The sequence below is a fragment of the Sardina pilchardus genome, chromosome 2 (assembly GCF_963854185.1).
Source record: "Sardina pilchardus chromosome 2, fSarPil1.1, whole genome shotgun sequence".
Lineage (NCBI taxonomy): Eukaryota > Metazoa > Chordata > Actinopteri > Clupeiformes > Clupeidae > Sardina > Sardina pilchardus.
Window position 1 is genome coordinate 28545202 of NC_084995.1, and position 21690 is coordinate 28566891.

Here is a 21690-nt window from a genome sequence, read left to right on the forward strand (position 1 = left end):
GATATTTTCCCCAAATCAAACCCAGCTCTACAGTCAATGTACAAAAAAAAGTATATCATGTCATACATCTTTAATACAGACTATTTCTACAGTGATCTAATGTTTAAAACTTGAAGTTACAGTAACTGTTTATATTGTAACTGCAAAAGCATATTGTGTGAAGAGTTTAAAAAGTGGCTGTAAAAGAAAATGTGGTGTAAAAATTGTAAATGTCTGCAAATTTCCTACAGACATTTTTGTCTCACAATACACACAATATGCATAGTGCACTTTACAGACTTTGCAGTAATGGAGTATTTAATAAACACAATTTGGTTTTGTGTAACCCCACAGAGTATACTGGGCAAAGTGTTGTTTTTTTGACAAGTGAATATGCTGTTACAACAAGAGTAAAATGACTGATGCCTGTCCTGTGTGTTTGAGCCAGGAGCCCAGTGTAGTGATGCCTGTCCTGTGTGTTTGAGCCTGGAGCCCAGTGTAGTGATGCTTGTCCTGTGTGTTTGAGCCTGGAGCCCAGTGTAGTGATGCCTGTCCTGTGTGTTTGAGCCTGGAGCCCAGTGTAGTGATGCTTGTCCTGTGTGTTTGAGCCTGGAGCCCAGTGTAGTGATGCCTGTCCTGTGTGTTTGAGCCTGGAGCCCAGTGTAGTGATGCTTGTCCTGTGTTTGAGCCAGGAGCCCAGTGTGGTGATGCTTGTCCTGTGTCTGCAGGGAGCCCAGTGTGGTGATGCTTGTCCTGTGTCTGCAGGGAGCCCAGTGTGGTGATGCTTGTCCTGTGTTTGAGCCTGGAGCCCAGTGTGGTGATGCTTGTCCTGTGTTTGAGCCTGGAGCCCAGTGTAGTGATGCTTGTCCTGTGTCTGCAGGGAGCCCATGGAGCCCACGGAGGGCAGGGGTCACGCGGGCCTAACGGGCCAATCGGAGCAACCGGACGTCCCGGCCAGAAGGGCAAACGAGGACAGGAGGGCCAGCCCGGACCAATGGGGCCCAAGGGGGACCGGGTAATCTTGGGGGTTTTGTTCATGAGGGCAGCTTGCATGCACACAGCAATACACTTCATGGTTGACTTGCTTTTATTTTTGTTGAATGTAATGTTGATGTCATGAATGTTGATGTTGTGGTGTTGAAGTTAATTGTGTGTGTGTGTGTGTGTGTGTGTGTGTGTGTGTGTGTGTGTGTGTGTGTGTGTGCGTGTGCGTGTGCATGTGTGTGTGTGTGTGTGTGTGTGTGTGTGTGTGTGTGTGTGTGTGTGTGTGCGTGTGCGTGTGCGTGTGTCTGTGTCTGTGTGTGTGTGTGTGTGTGTGTGTGTGTGTGTGTGTGTGTAATGAGGGTATGATTGATACAAGGTCTTCCATCAGTGTGAAACTGAATATCTGTGAGATTGTTTTATGTGTGTAGTATGTGTATCTACTGTAGATGTATTATTTATCTCTTTTTTAGGGTGTGACAGGACCACCAGCTTTTGGCGGGCTACATGGATTAGATGTAAGTCTTTTTTTGATTTTACAGTAACAGTGGCACTGATGGTCAAAATGACACATTTTGTTAGTAAAAAGCTCTAATCGAGCCAAAACATTACTGTAAACATACAGTATATGTAACAAAAGCAAATTTTGCCTTTAAACAACACAACTTGCAAACAAGTGTATGAGCTCTTCTAATCAACCATTACACAGTGGACAACAAAATACAAAATACAGCACTCAGTGCAAGTCAGTTCTCCATTGCTTGTCATTGCTGTACACTTTCATACCAGAGTCATTTGTTGTCAAATTTGCCTGCTTGCAAAGATTTGGATCCAGAATCAGAAATGCTTTGATACATGTTTTTTTGTACTGTAGCTGAAAACTAAAATACTGTAAATATTGTTGCCTGCGCCACTCGGCCTCCGGCCTCGAGGCTACGGCCGAACAACACCCGTGGGAATATCCAGCAACAACCCACTCCCACTCGTGCTATATTGCTTAAATATATCACAGAAAAGTATAACAACACAGATGCTGCACTTTTTAAGGCCTGCTGACTGATTGCTAATTGAAGATTTGTGTGAAGGAGTGTCAAACAGGTGCCTCAGTGATTTCATACTGATGTAGGTAGTTTCTAAATGTTGAACAGATGGTTTCTGTTTGGTTACCATAGCTAAAACAATGGAGTTTGGACTGCTCGAATGACATCTGTGTTACAGTAACTGTTCTGTAAAAGGGTGGGGAAAATGTGTTACATGTAATACGTATAGCAAAACCACTCACTGAGTTAGCAAAACTAAAAGCACGAACACTGCTTTGCACTCAGTTTGCAATTTTGTAACATACACTTTGCAAAACTGTAGGCACAATTCACTGCACAACACTCTTTTTGCGGAACTTTACTGTAAACACAACTCACTGCTTACACTCAATTCCCAAATTTCCAACACACTCCTAGCAAAATTATACACACATTTATTATTATTTACACTGTTTTACCAACTGTATGGCACACAGTCACATCATGAAAACTGTTTTAGATAATTAGTTCACTTTGCAATCAGCCTAAGCAGTGTACATAAGGCACAGGTAAGGTGTGGAGTACAATGGAGGGAGCAGGAAGAGTGAGAATTAGAGGAGGCCTAGGAAGAGGACGTGGAGGTGAAGAAGTAGGAGAAAGAGGACAAGGAGATGAAGGAGCGAGAGGGAGAGGAGGACAAGGACAAGGAGCCCGGTGTCTTGGACAGGAGGACATTGCATGCGATGTAGATGAAATTTTGTGGCCGTACCCAGAGAGGTGTCATGATGTATCTCAGTGAAATTACTATTTTGTGTTTTGACTTTGTATTTGTTTTGATGAGCGTGAACACCAATACTTTAAGTTTGGGTCCCTGTATGTTTACAGAACTATGAAAAGTATGACCTCAAACTGACATACTGTAGCCTACCTTGTGCACAGAGAAAGCAAAAGCCAGATGTGTCTTGTATTCATACCATCAGTGTGTAGTTGAAACATTGTGTGCTTAGTAAATGATAGCTTGTGTTTACTGTTTGATACAGAAACACCATTTTTGCGAAGGTGTGGAGAGTTAATCAAGCTGTGTTCGCTTTTGCTAGAGAACTACAATGTTTTGATAATTTGGTGAAAGGTTTTGTTATTTGTGTGTAGAGTTTTGCAAAAATAGCCAATAGTTACAAAAAATGTGCTTAAGCAATCAGAAAAAACTGTAACAAATGGTACTCTGAGATTTGATTTTTGAACAAAGTGTCTTATGTACGACATAGAGAGTAGTACAGTATGCAGGACCAAGTGTGTTGCATAAAGGAGTAAGTGTGTTGCAGAATTGCAACTAGAGTGCAAAGCAGCACTTTTGCTTAAGGTATAGGTACATGTGCTTGAGATATGGCAACAAAACTTCAAGTTGTGTTACTTTAATCTAATCATGGGTCTATAGTGTTCAAGCAACGGGCAAAAACTGTAAGAAAGGGTTAGCACATTGGCAAAAGGTGTCCTCTGCTCTGCTCTGCTGAGGCACTTAAGAGCTTCTTACAGTAACGAATCTGGGAAGCCCGGCCAATGGCAGTTACATCTGGGGAGGAATGAATACAAATGAAAAAGAAATGGCACAGACGTAGCAAAAGAGAAGGCTGGAATTTTGAGAACAGTGTTTATCAGTTTCTTGTGCAGTGTGTAATCATGGATTGAAAGTGAACAATGATTTGACTACAAGTTGTGTTGTTTGAAGGCATACTTGGCTTTTGCTGCATGTTTTCAGAGTGTTACAGTCTTCTGCAAGACTGTCATTTTGGCCAGAGTGATTCTGTATAGACTTGTGTATTACTGTAACTGTTTTGACAACATGATGTCAGGGTTGACGCAAACATTACAGTAAAGCGATCGAGAAAAGCTATCAATTCTTATCGGGGTGCTTACAGTAGGTCTTACATGTCTATGACAGTTGCACCTTGGGAGGAATGAATACAATTCATTTTTATTCAATACATTTACGTTATTCAATACATTTACGCCTTTTCACTGTTTTTCTGATACCAGAACATTTTGAAAGAAATGTCCAGACATGGCAAAATGAAGGCAGAAACTCCCAATTGAGAACTAATATTTTGCATTTTGTTGTCCAGTGTGTAATGATTGATTGAAACCTGACCCTGTAGAAGCGTCCTTGAGCAAGACACTTAACCCCAGTGTTCCCAATGAGCAGGTTGGCCTTGCATGGCAGCCTCCGCCATCAGTGTGTGAGTGTGTGTGTGAATGGGTGGATGTGAGGCGTGACAATTTAAAGTGCTTTGGGTGCTCGCAGGAGTAAAGAAAAAAACACTATATAAATGCAGTCCATTTACCATTACCATTTACACTGATTTGACTACAAGATATGCTGTTTGAGGGCAAAATTGGCTTTTGCTCTATATTTTAAATGTTTGGAGAGAGAAATAGCCTTTTGCAAGCAAAATGTGTCACTTTGGCCAGAGTGCTTTAGTTTAGACCTGCGTGTTAGAGCGTGGGCCAAATTTGTCTAGAATAGATGATCACGTCACCACAATAAGGAATTTGAGATGTTGCTGCACCCTAGTGGTCGTGAGCCGATAATGCAAGCAGTTTATTCAATGTGTGAGGACTGCTGTAGAATCTAACTGCTACATACTGTACCAAACAGCATACAAATAGAGCATCGATATTGAAATATGTGAATAATAATTGTTACTGTTACTGTAACTACCATTAATTCATTAAGTCATTCTGAATATCCATTCAATATCATACAAAATGATTAGTTGGTTGTGAGATCCAAACTCCAGAGAGAGAGAGACTGAGAGCTAAATTAAAATCATTAGCATGAAATGTCAAGGCCTTTGCAAAACAAATCTTGATAGTCCCTGATTTGAACCGAGAATGATAAATCTACTCTTGTCACTAAAAATGTATTTTTGTAATCTCAGAAACATTGCAAAGGAAGGGAAAATTGGGGTTAACACACAGGCCGAATTACACTGATACAGAATGTGCTTTTGGCCCCCAAGGGCAAAGAAATGCACTTGTAGAAATATTTTGTGCATCTGTGAAAAGATATTTGTACATGCAAAAACAATTTGCATATGCACAAAATGTCTCTGTATACATGCCAATTTCATCACTTCCTGCGCAAGGCTGAAGTTACAAGGAGCAGTACTCAGGTGGAGAAGACCCTTACAGGTGGAATGGCCACTTATAGTCAGCCCTTCCAGCAGTTCTGTTTCTGACAGGATGCCTACATTAAAACATAATCCTAATCCTAATTAAAACTTTAGGATTAACTTTGCCCCACGTGTCACCAGTATTGTGCTATGAAGCTGCAGATTTGAATACCGTAGCCTAGCTTAAAACTGCCTCCTGACAGCAGCAGAATGATAAATGAAGATACTAGCAGCCCCAACACTTTATCACATAATATGTGAACATCTTTTCACAAGCTCAAAATATTAATGATCTTGATATTTGATACCAAAGGAAGTATACAGACAAATACTTCAGAGTCACCAGAGTGTACATTGTTGTTGCAGACTTACAGTATCTTACAGTAGTGAAGGGCTGCATACAAGTGTGTTCAGAAACACACGTACACACACACACACACACACACATACACACACAAACACGCACACACACACACACACACACACACACACACACACACACACACACACACACACACACACACACATTGGTAGAGATATAGCAGTGTGTAATATTATAATGGCAGAAATATGGCCAATACAATACATGTAATAAAATATTTGTTTGTGTTGAATGGTCAAAGAAATGGTTGATTGCCATTTTAATCTTTTTCAACTTACATACCCAGCACCAGAATCAAATGTGCCAGCTACGCCGTCATACTGCTAGTCACTGAACTCCATCAGCACGGGACAAAAATATAATGTTTGAAAGTGTCAATCAAATATTGTCTGGCTAATGTAATTTACTGCTCTTGTTTAATATGCCTCATAGGGTTTACCAGGAGAAGGAGGTCTACCTGGTGAGACAGGTGTGGATGGATGCAATGGGACAAGAGGACGGACTGGTACCCCAGGACTCACAGGAGAGAGGGGGCCCTTAGGCCCACGGGTAAGAAGAGAAGGAACAGACAAGTACTGGCCAGTGTAGAGATGCAACAGTCTAACTTTTTTGGACCCAACCGATAACGATTCCCGGACGATTCTGAGTATCAATCCGATAGCAGTGTTTCATTAGTGTGTAACAAAAGTAGCCGTCAAGCTCAGAGCCAACTGCTGTGGCTGGCTTGCAATACCACCAAAAACTTCTGACCCTTAGACTGTAGCGCATTGCTAACGCATGATAGAGTACATTCATATACTGTAGTAACATAGAATGATATAGAATTGGGTTCAATAGATTGGCCCTATACTGTATATTGACATCAATGTCTCCAACACTTTTAGCCCACAGATCTCTGGTCCTGCTATTTGAGTTGATATTGGACCAATTCATATAGCATCTCTAAGCCAGTGTTTATCTGTTACATTTCAGCCTTTGTTTATGACACTAAACCCACATGGACTGGTTAAGACATACACTATATTGCCAAAAGTATTGGGTCACTTGCCTTGACCCTCCTAGTGACTTAAGTGACATCCCATTCTTAATCCATAGGGTTTACTGTAATATGACGTTGGTCCACCCTTTGCAGCTATGACAGCTTCAACTTTTCTGGAAAGGCTTTCCATAAGGTTTAAGTGTGTTTATGGGAATTTGTGGCCATTCTACCTGAAGTGCATTTGTGAGGTCACACACTGTTGGACGAGGAGACTGGCTCTCAGTCTCCGCTCTAATTCATCCCAAAGGTGTTCTACCGGGTTGAGGGGAGCACTCTGTGCAGGTCAGTCAAGTTCATCCACACCAAACTCTGAGATCCATGTCTTTATGGACCTTGCTTTGTAGTGCACTGAAGTACAGTGGAAACTGAGAGACAGTCTCTTTCTCAGAAGAGTTGAAGCTGCTATTGCTGCCAAGAGTAGGCCGACATCATATTAAACCCTATGGATTCAGAATGGGATGTGACTAAAGTTCATATGTGAGTCAAGGCAGGTGACCCAATACTTTTGGCAATATAGTGTATAGGGAAGAAGTCAACCATGTTAAAATCCACTCCCTGCTAGTTGATTTATCAACTACTGTATGAAATGTGATATCTGTCTAAAAGTCAGTGGTTACTATTTGCTTTTTGCTTTTTGCAGGGTTCTCCAGGAATAAAAGGAATGAAGGGTGAGCCCCAGTATAGTGGGGCTACACTAGAGGGTCCGGTATGTTCTCAACTCATTCCTATGGGTGCATGTGATTTCAGTTCTTTAAGGCATTTAAACTAGTAGCAAGCAAGCATGGGCTAGACTATGATTTTCTTTTCAATACCTTTCTAAAGTCTTTCAAAACTGGTCCATGCCTGATACAACTTCTTCTTCTTCTTCTTCTTCTTCTTCTTTTCTGTCATGTGACTTATTGAGCTCAAAGAAGGACTCCATTTTATTTAGTTTCATCTCTCTCTTTCATCTTTTTGGAGGATTTGTTTCTTGATCACTTCCCTTTTATTATCAGGGAGTTCCTGGGCCCCCTGGTTCTCCTGGTTTACCTGTGAGTACACAACTACTTTGCTCAATAGTGCTCAGCTGTGCATTATAGTATGTAAGACTTAGGCTTACAGTGACATACAGCTTTTCTCAGATCAGAATGAAATGATATAAAACCAATAAAACTGATAGTCTTCATTTCATTGCTTGAGTCATTACAGTACAGTACATGCAAAAATGTTGAACTAGTTATCAAACTCTGTCACAATGAGAAACTGCTTTTTTGATGTGCACAAGTGACACAATGATGTGAAGACTGAACAGGTACAGGTCGTTTTGAGAATTTCAATTCTGATCTGAGAAATGTACCAAAGTGACTGAGGAAAAACTGTAGTGTATAGTGCTGTCTGGAGCATTTTCAGGCACAGTAGTGTTGCCGAGTTCGAACCGAGTTGTTTTTTTGCATTGGAAAACATTGAGAGAATAAACTGTCATGAAACATGACAAAGCCATTTCACTATCTTGTTCATAATGGTGGTGTCAAGACTTTTCATTTTGATGACGCTGGCAGTTTCATTGACATGAATGCTTGCTTTTGAGGAGTGGACTATCCATTTTGAGCAAGTGATGCACTTTTGCAGGTTATCCACTAGGTTGTGCAGTTTGCACTAATTGTTTTGAGAAATGCACTAACTGCTGTGCAAATAGTGTTGTGTGATAAGCACCAAAGCGACTGAGAAGAACTGTAATATGACTGCTGATTAAATTTAAAAACAAACTTAAAGATGACATAGAATGTGTGGACAGAGTACTTTGCCTTCTTCTCTGACTGTAACATAGATAAATGCAACTTTGGTTTGTCAAAAACATGTTCTTTTACAATGTATGCGGTATGCAGATATCTAGTGCCCTCTCATGGCCATCTACACTACACTGGCTGTCTTTTCACAACAGGCTCACAGTCTGTCTTTGACCAGATTCGCTCGGTCAATGTTCGAGATTTACTTATGAGGGAGGAAAACAATAGAGTTTTCCATTCATGGTAGTTTTGTGGCCATGTGCCAAACTTTTATCGAAGCCAAGGTCATCTTTATGTCATGCAATCTTTGCACCTACAGTACACCATGTTGTGTGTTCATTACCCATGCCATGATCTCTTCTGCACTAATGACTATTCTCTGCATTGTTTTTGTTCCACCAATATCTACAAAGGGACCCAGAGGATTTAAGGGTCTGCCTGGCCCAGACGGAAAAAGAGTGAGATTTGTTTTCTCTCTTGCAAAGTGTTATCTCTGACATTGATTTGTTGCTGACTGTGTCCACTCCGTAGAGAATGGAGGTTTTAATGTAAGAATAGGTTCAATCGGCTAATGCACTCTGATACCAAATTGACATATGGATTCTGTAACAAATAATATAGATCTTGATTTTGAGCCAATTTTCAATTAAATTTGACCATTTCCACAGAATTAGTCAGTCATACAGTTTATAATCAGTCAACACCTCTATCTCTCCATCTCTGTAGGGTATTGATGGTAGGAATGGGGCCAATGGTGTAAAAGTAAGTAGTTCTTTGAATGTGTAAAAGCAATGTTCTGGGGGGGGGGGGGCAGTGTGGCACATCTAGTTACAGTCACATGTCACACACCCCCTCTTTCTTGCTCACTTCCTCATCCCTTCACTGTCTTGCCACAATAAAGCAAAAGCCCAAAATATATACCACTGCTATTATGTTGTGTTCTGAATATCTGTTTAAAATATATCATGCATAGTAACTCTGTGATATGCACAGTAACAGTAATGCAGCATGTTTTGCAGCACTGTTGCAAAAATGCATGTTTTGCAGCACTGTTGCAAAAATGCATGTTTTGCAGCACTGTTGCAAAAATGTACTACAGTGCTGCATTTTTTTAACAGTATACATTTAATAAAGCATGGCTTGTGCTGTGTTTTATTAGGGTGACACTGGAAGATCGCTGCCAGGCGAGCCAGGAGATGAGGTGAGGGGGAAAAGGCTTGGCAGGAACTGCAGTGCATATTCTACTGTTCAAAACACCATGATTCTGCCATCTTGTCCTGGAGTAATTGTGTATCTGTCCTGTAGGGAGATGTGGGACAACCTGGACCACCAGGACAACTTTTAGAAGTATCTGAGCCTCCACCGGAATTCTTTACCAAGGGGGCAAAGGTGACAATCACACCCAACCCTACCAATCCAATCACACCCTACCAACCCAGTCACACCCAACCCAACCACGACATAGCCAATCACACCCAACCCTACTAAGACATACCCAATCACACCCAATCCTACCAAGAAATAGCCAATCATAACCAAACCAAGAAATAACCAATCATACTCAACCAAACCAAGACATACAGTAGCCAATGATGCCCAACCCTACCAAGACATAGCCACTCACACTCAACCAAAACAAAGTCTTACCTGATGTTTAGACAGAAATGTAGATATTGTTAGGAATACCAGTTACTTGATCTAAATACACAAATTACCAAACAATTTTAATGATTCCTCCAAATGAGTATTGCTGTGATAATCTAGACTGCTGCATCTGACAATTTATTTCATTCATTTCACAGGGTGACAAAGGCGACCCTGGATTATGTGGACTCAAAGGCCGACCAGTAAGTGTGTGTGTGTGCATCTGTGTGTGCATCTGTGTGTGTGTGTGTGTGTGTGTGTGTGTGTGTGTGTGTGTGTGTGTGTGTGTGTGTGTGTGTGATTTATGTCTCTATGCACATATCAAATCATGCATTTAGGTTCTAGATCATTGAACCACCTTCTTTCTCACCTTTTTTGTCATTTTTGTCATGTGGTTTGTACCATACTAGGGGTTTGCATTACCTGGAAACCCAGGAGAAAAGGGCATTCTTGGATATGTTGGCGCTCGTGTAAGTAGGATCTTTTGTGAGGACATACAGTAGGTTGGTGTTTGGTTGGTTGGTTGCTTGATTGATTGATTGATTGATTGATTGATTCATTCATTCATTCATTCATTCATTGGTTGATTGGTTGGTGTGTTGGTTTATTGATTGTTGTTGTTATTGTCTTTTTTCATTGCAGGGTGAACATGGCAGTCCGGGAGCAACAGGACCTGGGGGTGTTAAGGTTTTATCATAGTCATTTGATTCTGCAATACATAACATACATAAAGATATGATGTAAAACATGTAGTGAACTTGTATAGTTGCTCTTTTTGTGCAAGGGTTTCCTTAGGGATTACAATAATAATAATAATAATAATAATAAAAAACATGTAATATGAGGAATGTGCTTTCAATTTCTTGCTTCCAGGTTAATCCTCCTGATACTATATGAATATGTCATGGGATTAATCTCATATACTGTAACACATCTAACATCTAAACCAACACTGTAGTCGTCCCAGCCAGGTGCAGTTTAGCAGTATAGTATAGATTAGACATAGGCATGTCAGTAAATGTTAGAGATACGTACATAAGAAGGGCCTCACTCTCACATCTGTGTGCACTCTCAGGGCCCCTATGGAAATCCTGGGCTTCCAGGAATAAATGGACTCCCCGGTGCTAAGGTAACATTACATGAGCCTCATCACAATGGGACACACCAAGTGACATAGTGTGCAGTAATGCAGGTTGGTCTCTCTGCTGAAAAAGGTTATCCTTTAATACAGGGAGAAAAAGGACAGACTGGCTCGAAAGGAGTTTCAAGTTTTGCAGATGGGACATCTGGTGAGAGCTGTTCAACATCTCTTGTCAAAAATGAGTTTTCCAATGATCACTCTACCTGCACTCATAAAACAAATGTGTTAGAAACAACACAAACTGCATTGTCCCTATCTGGGCCTAGAAATGTGTTAAAAACAACACAAGTTGTGTTACTTTCATCACATTTGTTTTAAGAGTGTGTAATAGTAACACCATTGGTTTACAGTAAATGCTAGTAATGCGCCATGCTCCCCTCCATCAGTTCCAGGGCCTGAGGGAGATCCAGGAGATTCAGGAGACCCAGGGTTGCCAGGTGAAACGGGCTCGATGGGGGCCCCAGGGCAGCCAGGTCCTCATGGCCAAACACAACCAGGTGAGTCCTTCTGAGCAATTTTGCCTGATGAAGACCCAGTTGGGTCGAAACGTTGCTTTTTCTCATTAAACGGGAGCAATTTATCAGTGTTGCGGACATTATATTAATTTCCTAAAATACTCATTTGTCCTGCACCTGCAAGGTGGGATGTGTACACAGCTACTTTTCTTGAGTCCTTCTGAGCATCCTTACACAGCGTTGTGTCTGTTCCTGTCATTCAGAATCACACACCACACCCGGAGACGAGATTTAGCAATGCTTCTGATTTCTGTACCATTTCTGTAAGAAAAAATATTTTGGCTACTTCTAGAGGTTTAAAAGAGTTGTAGAGTTGTAATTAGTGAAATCACCGGTGTCTAGTGCACAGGTTGAACAAATACCGGTACATGGTAGAACTTTAACTTTCTGAAGCCAAACCTTTACACCTCTACCTCTACATTCATAGTCCAAGTGCTTACTGGTAAAAAGTATAACTGTGTTAAAAAATATATATAAAATATATAAAACATACCTCTACACACCTAGAGAGCCAGCAAAAACAAATGATCAGATATGGAGAGGCAGGCTATAGTGAATATTGGGCCTGCTACAGAAAAAGCACAATCTTGCCTCAATTTATGCCTCAAGCTACTGTTCGGGATGGAACAGTAGTTTGTCAGAAGACTGCACTGTTCTGAGATGAAAATAAAATGAAGGTGTAACAGTTAGCTTATTCAATATTTTTGAGAGAATTGACATGTAAACCCTACAACCACCATTCTCACAGGCTTTGATGGCAGACCAGGATTTAAAGGCCCTCCAGGTTTGCCGGGCTTGCCGGGTGACCCAGGGCAGTTTTACAATGGTGAGGGCGCTACTGGAGCTGCCGGTTTGCCAGGGCCCCCTGGTCCAAAAGGGAATCGAGGACGCCCAGGTGTGAGTAGAGGTATGAAGAGATCAGAACTTTTTTTTTAAAATTCCATGCACATTGTTGCATTATTACATCTAACTAATAAAAGGACGGTAGATTTGTAATCCGACGTTGTTGTATTCTGTGTTTGTCTTCCCCTCTCTCACTCTTTGTCTGTCTCTCTATCTTTGTATCTTTCTTTCTCTCATGGTGGACCAAGGATGCTTCGGTGAGTTTTGCACACTGACCCTCACTGCCCTGATGCCAGTGTTTATGAAATGCATAATGCCTCATTGCCACATGTATATATCATGCACCATAGGCTACTGTGATCCTGGTTTTGTACGTCATGCACCATAGGCTACTGTGATCCTGGTTTTGTATGTCATGCACCATAGGCTACCGTGATCCTGGTTTTGTATGTCATGCACCATAGGCTACTGTGATCCTGATGTCATGTTTCATGCTTCGTGAACCATAGGCTACTGTGAACCTGGTTTTATGTTTCATGCTTCATGCACCATAGGCTACTGTGATCCTGGTTTTATGTTTCATGCACCATAGGCTACTATTATCCTGGTTTTGCATGTCATGCACCATAGGCTATTGTGATCCTGGTTTTGTATTTCATGCACCATTATAGGCTACTGTGATCCTGGTTTCCCGGGTGTTAATGGGGAGAAGGGTGATCGAGGTGAACCTGGACAAGCTGGTGTGAAAGGGCTGAGAGGTACGTTGGCGGGAGACTGTGCTCGAGACACGTGTGCTCTGGCCTGAGTGCGGCTATCTCTCTGACTAGCACTCACAGCCGCCATGGCTGAAATGCTGGAGGTCCAGTTTGTTAGCGGCTAAGGTCACAGAGATCGGGCAGTAACATGGGAGGGTTTGGCTAGTGCACATCATGTCCTTAATTCAGTATGAATTGTTTCGGGCTTGAGGTGACTACATGATAGGCATAGAGAACAATAGTGTGACAGTCACTCTACTGTGATGAAAAACTGTTGATGAAAAATTGTATGTGTCCAACCGGTTCTCAGGCTATCCTGGAGAGTGTTTGTGTGATTCGTCCCCTGATCGTCAGGGTCCCACAGGACCTCGAGGACCAGACGGCTCTCCTGGTTACCAAGGTTCAGTGGGCCCAGCTGGAGCAAGGGGGGACCCTGGCTTCAATGGAGACCCTGGATCTGTAGGCCTTGATGTAAGAGCTTTGCATCAGCTTGTCTTTACCTGTTCCTCTTGTAACCTACATCGCTAACATTACCTCAGGTAGTATTGCAGTGATAAGATTGATATCAGTTTATGTTTTATGAGCTGTGTGACCTGAAGTCGATATTTTTGTCATGTAGGGAATCCCAGGGGTACCTGGTCACCACGGTGTCAAAGGCCAGAAGGGAGAATCCTATTTTGGTGCAAAAGGTACAAATCATCTGCATATAATAAGATAAGATATAAACACACAGACAGAGAAAAAATACACGCACACACTATGAACACACTCATTTACATACACAAAAATAGGGGATGGAGTAGGAGGTGGAGACAAATTGACAAGCATGCAGTACATCTAGTTAAGAGTTAGTGTTACACCAAAAGCAAACAAGCACTGTTTTTCCTTTTCCTGATACAGGCAGGAAGGGTGAGCAGGGGGTTCCGGGATCACCTGGTAATAATGGAGCTCAAGGTCCACCTGGCCCTGATGGAGCCCATGGACCTGATGGAGATCAAGGGCTCCCAGTGAGTGTACTGTACACCTTCAAACTGTGACAGCTTTCCTCAGAGTTTGAATAAGATAGTAGTGTGAATAGATTCAGCTGTAGCTTCCTCTGTATTGCATGGTATGTATGTGATGATGATGAACTGAAGAACTGAAGTGTACTCACATCGTGTATAGAATATGTCCGAATATGTCTTTTTTAATTTCCTCTTGTTACTTGACCCTGCCTGTGCAGGGTGATAGCTATACTGGATGTGCAGGTGACAAGGGATACCAAGGTTTGCCTGGGCCAAAAGGACCTCCAGGCCCACCAGGACCCCCTGGTCCAGGTATCCCTGGCCCAGCCGGAGACAGAGGACTAGAGGGAGATATAGGACCACAGGGCCCCCCTGGTTTTCCTGGGCCTCCTGGACCTAGGGGTAAGAATCTATTTACCTTTCTCTCTGTCTGTCTGTCTCTCTCTTTGTGTCTGCTCTGGTGTGTTTCTCTTTCACTGTTTCTTTCAGCCTTTTAAAGAAGATTGATTAAGTGTTCATTACTTAGGCGATATATGTGAGCAGCGCTGTGAAGTTGGAAGAGGTCCAGATGGCCCTCCAGGACTACGTGGACCGCAAGGAGTTCCCGGTGAGTATTTATACTCTTCATGTCAAAATGCCATACTCTGTGTTGCTCGGATATTGACTGAATCCTAAGCGGCTAGCGTCAGCCCTGCTCTCTTATTTAATCATTTTGGGCCATGTGTGGTGGGGCTGTATTGCACTTTTTCACATTTGGCAAATTACTCAAGAAATGAAGCCATGTCTCTATGATGTGCATTTGAGTTTGAGACCCCTGTGCTAAAGGGTTACTTAGTGTGAAGAAAAGTGATGACAAGGAGTGAATAACAGGGCTTCGTATGTATGGTAATGCTGGTCTCTTGAGTATTCAACACCAACTGAAATGGACTGTTGACCATTGTTACGAACCCATTAGCCTTAATGCCAAAATGGGAACCCAACTTTAGTAATGCCCAGGAGTCGAGTTACAAAATACACAGGTTTATTTGCGAAGACTACAAGCACAAAATCAAAGAAGTTTCAACACTCGCGAAGAGTGAGCAAAGGGCAGGAACGGTTAATAAACCATTGTTAACAGCCTAAACAAAACATACCCTACCAGAGGTAGGGTGAAAAGTAAAAATCTACCTGACCTCGAAATAAAAAAGTGTGAGTCTTCCGTAGGGGCTTCCTGCTACTCTACGTTAACCTATATAAATGCCAAAAAAACAAAACAAAATCACAATGTCATCAAAAAGAGAGGAAAAAAACAATAAACGGTCGAACTGTAATCCAGGTAGTTGCTTTTGCAAAAAAAAGCTGCAGCGCTTCGCAGGCGGCGAATCACAAGAGAAAGAGATAGGGCCACGCTGAAATGGTTGGCTATAAAGAAAAGGTCCAACCCGATCAGGGCCAAACAATTGCAGGTGGTGATGCAGACAAACACTGTAACGGGGCGACCAGGAAGACCAGGTGACAACCGTACCGACTATTGAGCTGTGATCCTCACTGTCTGTTCTTTGGTTGCTAGGGAGATCTGGAGGTCAAGGGCAGCCGGGGACGCCAGGTCCTCCTGGACCACCAGGATTGAAAGGGCCGAAAGGGGACGATGTATTCCGTCAATCGTTGGGACCCCCAGGTAAACTAGAAGAGTTATTACTGTATTACTGGTTCACCAGCTGACCAGCAGATTGTTCTTGCTTCCTGGTGGTGTACAACTGTTTTCCTTGGTTTTGACTTGTTTTTATCGTGATGACAGTCAATGTTTGTGTGTTTGTGTAGGTTTTTTATGTTCTGAAACTTTCAAATCGGTAATTACGAAAAAAAAAAATAATACTAATAATGTGGAGTGCCTGATGTCTCTCAGGAAGCCAAGGTCCATCTGGTGATCCGGGTGATCCAGGCCGTCCGGGACACGTCGCAGATGGCCCACCGGGCCACCCAGGTCACCAGGGGCCTCCAGGCCCGAAAGGACGACCAGGTGATGGTGGGGGGCCAAATGGCATTCCTGGCCCTGTTGGACGAAGAGGATCTTCTGGACCCCCTGGACTAAAGGGTGTAAAGGGAACACCTGGCCTACCTGGTGGACCAGGTACAATACAATCAGCTTGGTGCAATATAACAACAATGTCTAGACATGAAGTTATAGATGTTCCACCATCTAGTCAGTGTGAATACACACCTCGTGTTTGTGTGCTTAATTTGTGAATACAGTAAGTAAGTCTTCAGACATACATACAGTACATACAGTACGTCCACTAAGCAATGACCTTGTCTCCATAGGAGGCCGGGGCTATACAGGGACCAGTGGTTACAAAGGGCATATCGGAGACCCCGGGCCCCCAGGGCCCTCAGGTCCTCCAGGACGTCCAGGGGTGGTGTGTGAACCATTGCCAGGCTCAGTGGGTCTGCCTGGTCCAGGAGGAGCCATTGGACCTGTAGGTAAGAGTCTGGGTGGGTGGTGGAGGCCAGGCTGATCTGTGACTGAATGTTTCACTGTTCGTTTTTTGGATTCATATAATTTTATGTATATAACACTATATACTAACACCTTTTCAAGATGTTGGATTTGCTGTTTCATTGCCATTCCTGTTCCTGCTCATCACCAACTACAGTATATGTATGTGGTGCTGCCACATGACATGAGTAGAGGACATTAATGTTTCTTTGCTTCAAGGTTCCAAAGGTTCCAAAGGTGAAACTGGGCCGCCAGGCCCCACAGGTCCTGGTCCCAAAGGACCCCCAGGGTTGCCTGGAGCACCTGGTCTACTAGGACCCCCTGGGTTAGCAGGACGGCCTGGGCTGCCCGGAGACCCTGGACTACCTGGCCTTAACGGAATGAAAGGTGAGCTCTGTCACGGGTCATCATTTGGTTCAGTACATGAATGGATTGAACCAGTTGACCATCCAGAACTGACAAAGTTAGGCTTTGCATAAACTCATATATTGACCTTATCGTTTGCCACCTGTAGGTAACAGAGGTGTCCCAGGAATACCTGGCTTTGGGGGACCTGGAAATCGGGGAGTGACAGGCCGCCCTGGAAGAAAAGGAGACCCAGGTTACCCAGCACGGGATGGGGATGATGGTGACCGAGGCTTCAAAGGAGTAAAAGGTGCCTTTATCCTCTACATGCACAAACCTGTAGAAGTACCATGTAATGTTGTGAAGTCCAATAACCCTTTATTGACATGCATACAGCACAGACACCATAATGCAGAAAATGTTTAAGATGATTGATTGATTGATTGATTGATTGATCGAAATTATTTATTGTACAAACAACATTGTTTTATGAAAATTAATAAGAAAAATGTCTTGGTACTTGTAATTGGTCAGGATAAACCCAGTAAAGCTCCAGGGGCCCTTTCCTCATGATCAAAAACACATGGTCAGAGGCATAAAGTTTCATGGTGTATCCAGTCCACATTCGGCATGATTTTGTGATCAGACATTGGTAGCATTGTTCAAAAGTGTTGGTCCTCTATTTCTTAATCAGTAATGTGTTTGTTTTGTGCGTGACATCCTTTAAACCAATGAGAGTGACACTGATAATCCCCTTTAACAGCAAGCTGCATAACTTCAAACAGCGCATCTGTATTTTGGCAGTCAGTGGGGCATCTGCACTCGCCTATTATTTGAGCTCATTGGCAAAGTGAAACTTACTTCCCATATAGTCAACTACAAAACAGTTCTGCACAGTTATTTACTTTCACTATGAATGACTACTTTGAATATGACAAATGTGACTTCCTCTGTAATTCATGATATGTGGTTGAAGTGGTAGTATGTGGTTAATATACTGTACATCCTTTAAAAGTGCGGTAAGCGATGTTGGGTAACGTCACTTCTGCTGACGTTCAAACAAAACAGAGAGCTAGATTGCTACTTCCACCTCCTCCCTCCCGTGCAATTGAAACTCTTGGTCAAAGGTTGGGCCAAGTTGTTTTGTTGCCGCTTTTGGAGCCTGGGCTGTCCACAGAGACTTTTTTTTTTTACAGTGTATTCAGGGCAGCTACAGTATAGTGAGGTGATGTTTGCTGTATGTGATGAAAAATATTTTCGCTTAGAAACCACATAACATTGTTTAGTGCAAAATATAGGGTAATCTGTAAAATCATTATTTCTTAAAGAGTTTGGTTTGATGGGGGCAACTTTTAGATTTGTTGTCAATATTCACAGGTGAGAGGGGATACCCAGGGCCTCCAGGACTTTCACCCATTCTACAGCAGGGTGAAATGGGAAACCCGGGACCTCCAGGGCCAAATGGACGTCCTGGAGACAGAGGTATGACTATGAACTCATACTTAGCACTGTATATTTCACAAAAGGCATCTTGCCTGACATCTTCATCCACACAGACTGCCTTATTGGACATGAGATCTGAGACACAGCTCATTTTTATTTCACGCCTACTGTAGGTGATAAGGGTTTCCCAGGACCACCAGGTCGGCCAGGTCCGAACGGTGTGGACGGCCCACCTGGGTATCAGAAAGGCCCGCGAGGTCCGCCAGCATGGTGCGAACATCCTGGACTCCCCGGCCCTCCTGGACCTCGGGGAGATCGGGGGCCCAGTGGGGTTCCTGGATTCGATGGTGGCAAGGTCAACTTGGAATGATAAGCTTGTAGACACTGCATGCCACCTTTCTCTGCGCATGTCCCAATGCACTGTGTGTCCTGTAGAGGGGAGATGGAAGAGTTCACTGTTATCTCTTGTTCCGTTCAGGGTGACCCAGGTGTCTCAGGAGCGCCAGGTCCATATGGACTGCCAGGCTTAGATGGCATGAAAGGTAGGCTGGATGGGCACCAAAGGCAAATCAAACCATGGCTACTGTGAAAAGGACTGGGTGTGAAGACCTTTATAGCATGCCAGCCTTTATAGTCAGAAAGTAATAATTGGGAATAAGAACCATAGGGGTTCAGGGGTGGACGGGTCATCAGTGTGAACTCTGTGTGAGACCTTTACAGTTTATGTCTACTTTAAACAGGTGAACCAGGGCCCAGCCAAGGACTCCCCGGGCCTCCAGGGCCGAAAGGATTGCCGGGAGACACTGGTCCTCCAGGTTAGTGTTGTCTATGTGGCATTTACACACTCACTGATTGTTTCACAATATGGGATTTAATGTCACATTTGAAAACGTAAAATGGAACATTTGCACTCTCTGTCTATTTTTTTCCATGTGCTGCCCGGCTAATGGATCATCAGGCTGTACTGGTAAATTATATCATATTGTATCATGTTTTATATCATATAATGTGATGCCATATTATATTATATCATGGCATACTGTATCTCATATCATGTCATATCATGTCAGGTCATGTCAGGTCATGTCGATACATTTCCTTTATTCAACATGTAGCTGATGCTGTTATCGTGGTCGTCTTACAGTGAACCAATTACAGGGACAGTGTCCCAGAAGGAACTCGCCTTGATCAGGGCCACAATGGTGGCAGCCAGAGCCATATAAAGAGAGAGTTGCGACAACTCCATTGACGCTAATGTTCCATATTTTCTCAACAATAGTTCCCGGAAGTTAGGATCGAACACTCGTTAACAGACAGTAAAAGACGGTTATTTTATGATTCTAACGAACAGTCAAAATCGCTTCCGGGAACTATTTGAACTACTTGAAGTTATACGAACCACGTCACAAACCGAATTTTCTGTACCCGGGTTGTCGCAACTCTCTCTTTATATGGCTCTGGTGGCAGCAGCTGGAATGGAACTTACCACCTGCAGTTGTTCCATTTTGGAAGCCCAGATCCCTGTTGATTTATCTTGTCTTCTGCTTTTCAAGGGACAAGTGGAGACCCGGGAGAGAAGGGTGACTATGGCTATCATGGATTACCTGGCCCCAAAGGAAACCAAGGTCCCACAGGGCTCCCAGGTGAGACTGAATGGCCCACCACTTCATCCATCTATAGCACCTATCTATCTCTTTCTCTTCTGCCTATAATGTGCACTGTGTTTGTGCGTATGCAGGCCCTGCTGGTCCTCCAGGATCTGGTTTCGGTGGTCCCCCAGGCCCCATTGGCCCTGAAGGACCTCCAGGCCCTAAAGGTTACCCTGGACCCACAGGTCACCCGGGTGAGCTATATGCACATACTCACTCACCACAGGCAATGTCTGGGTTTGGGATAAGGTTCTGTAAGGGTTCCACATGTATAATGTGAGTTGAATTTGTCCTTTTTCAGGCCCAACAGGAGATCCAGGTCTGCCTGGTCTGGATGGCCTTATAGGCTCAAAGGGAGAGAGAGGATCAAGTGGTAAGGAAACTCAGTAGATTCACGCCTTGAGCTATTGAGCTACATATTCCCCCTCTTTGCTTCTTAAAAACATTCAAAAGTAATTTGCAAAGTCCTTTCCGCATGTGTTCCATAACCTAACAGAGGCATGGGCTCCATGTTGTGTACTTTCACAGGGTCAGGTGTAGGTTTCCCAGGACCCCCTGGTTTTCCTGGAGATCAAGGCCCACGAGGAGAACCAGGACTCAAAGGATTCTCTCAACCAGGATCAAAGGGTTTCAGAGGCAATCCAGGATCACCAGGTATGACTGATAGTGTCATATTGGTCATTGGTTCATATCTTTATACCACATGTGTAACAAGTTATACATTCTTGTCTGTCTTCACTGTCCTGAAAATTGTTGGGAGTGACAGATGATGTGGTCAATATGGACATCAGTTTAACCGAATGTCTCTCTAGGCCTCCTAGGTGTCCCGGGGCCGCCAGGCAATCCTGGGAGAGACTGCACGCAGAGCAACAGAGGACCTGTTGGAGATCCAGGCCCCCCTGGCCATCATGGCCCTCCAGGTTGGTAGAGTCCTTCCCTGCTGACACACAGAGCAGAGCAGAGCACAGGCGAGCAGGACGAAAAATATACTATATTTTGAAGAGAAAAATTTAATCTGAGAAAAAAATATATGTGCTTGCAATAGTACCATTACATAATCACAGCCATATCGGAGGGAACATTCATATTATTGATTCGCTAGTCAATAAATCAATACATTTTATTGGTTACTCATACAGTCCTAGAACAAATATTCTCATTATACTGTATCACTGCAAGCCCTTACCAGCCCGTTCATCCTTGTTATGTTATTGCACTAAACACTAATTGGAACAAATGTTCATGGGAACTGAAATTGACATAGATTTTGTTTTCACAGTTGTGAGCATCTGGTTTTTGAAAATGTTGCCGCTGGTTCCCATTGAACCACATCATAGCTCATTGCCATAAAGTTAACCGGGCTTCCCAAAATTGGCTTTGCTCTGATTGGTTGAAATCTTTAAGCATCTTCCATGTGTATCGCTAAACAGGGGAGTGAGCTTGTTTTAACAGGAAAGTCTTTCTTTCTTTTCACTTTCTATGAACCCAGTGTTCATAAAGCATAAACACATTCATGAATGTTTATAAACCATTCATAAA

General features: G+C 43.0%; 1 protein-coding gene across 1 annotated transcript in view; it reads left to right on the forward strand.

The window, feature by feature from the left end:
• The window catches only part of LOC134099024 (collagen alpha-4(IV) chain-like), a 39063-nt gene that overhangs the window by 11987 nt on the left and 5386 nt on the right, over positions 1 to 21690 (forward strand). The window contains exons 5-41 of the mRNA XM_062551700.1: positions 860 to 994; positions 1434 to 1478; positions 5964 to 6080; positions 7211 to 7276; positions 7566 to 7601; positions 8750 to 8794; positions 9063 to 9098; positions 9496 to 9537; positions 9642 to 9725; positions 10139 to 10183; positions 10391 to 10450; positions 10623 to 10667; positions 11056 to 11109; positions 11212 to 11269; positions 11508 to 11618; positions 12385 to 12543; positions 12728 to 12736; positions 13151 to 13237; positions 13545 to 13705; positions 13854 to 13923; positions 14135 to 14241; positions 14457 to 14640; positions 14765 to 14845; positions 15788 to 15895; positions 16124 to 16348; positions 16540 to 16698; positions 16934 to 17101; positions 17229 to 17369; positions 18437 to 18541; positions 18676 to 18857; positions 18981 to 19044; positions 19243 to 19317; positions 20056 to 20145; positions 20241 to 20345; positions 20453 to 20524; positions 20680 to 20805; positions 20964 to 21071. Of these exons, the coding sequence (XP_062407684.1) occupies positions 860 to 994; positions 1434 to 1478; positions 5964 to 6080; positions 7211 to 7276; positions 7566 to 7601; positions 8750 to 8794; positions 9063 to 9098; positions 9496 to 9537; positions 9642 to 9725; positions 10139 to 10183; positions 10391 to 10450; positions 10623 to 10667; positions 11056 to 11109; positions 11212 to 11269; positions 11508 to 11618; positions 12385 to 12543; positions 12728 to 12736; positions 13151 to 13237; positions 13545 to 13705; positions 13854 to 13923; positions 14135 to 14241; positions 14457 to 14640; positions 14765 to 14845; positions 15788 to 15895; positions 16124 to 16348; positions 16540 to 16698; positions 16934 to 17101; positions 17229 to 17369; positions 18437 to 18541; positions 18676 to 18857; positions 18981 to 19044; positions 19243 to 19317; positions 20056 to 20145; positions 20241 to 20345; positions 20453 to 20524; positions 20680 to 20805; positions 20964 to 21071 (3565 nt within the window). The remainder of the gene's footprint in view (positions 1 to 859; positions 995 to 1433; positions 1479 to 5963; positions 6081 to 7210; positions 7277 to 7565; positions 7602 to 8749; positions 8795 to 9062; positions 9099 to 9495; positions 9538 to 9641; positions 9726 to 10138; positions 10184 to 10390; positions 10451 to 10622; positions 10668 to 11055; positions 11110 to 11211; positions 11270 to 11507; positions 11619 to 12384; positions 12544 to 12727; positions 12737 to 13150; positions 13238 to 13544; positions 13706 to 13853; positions 13924 to 14134; positions 14242 to 14456; positions 14641 to 14764; positions 14846 to 15787; positions 15896 to 16123; positions 16349 to 16539; positions 16699 to 16933; positions 17102 to 17228; positions 17370 to 18436; positions 18542 to 18675; positions 18858 to 18980; positions 19045 to 19242; positions 19318 to 20055; positions 20146 to 20240; positions 20346 to 20452; positions 20525 to 20679; positions 20806 to 20963; positions 21072 to 21690) is intronic.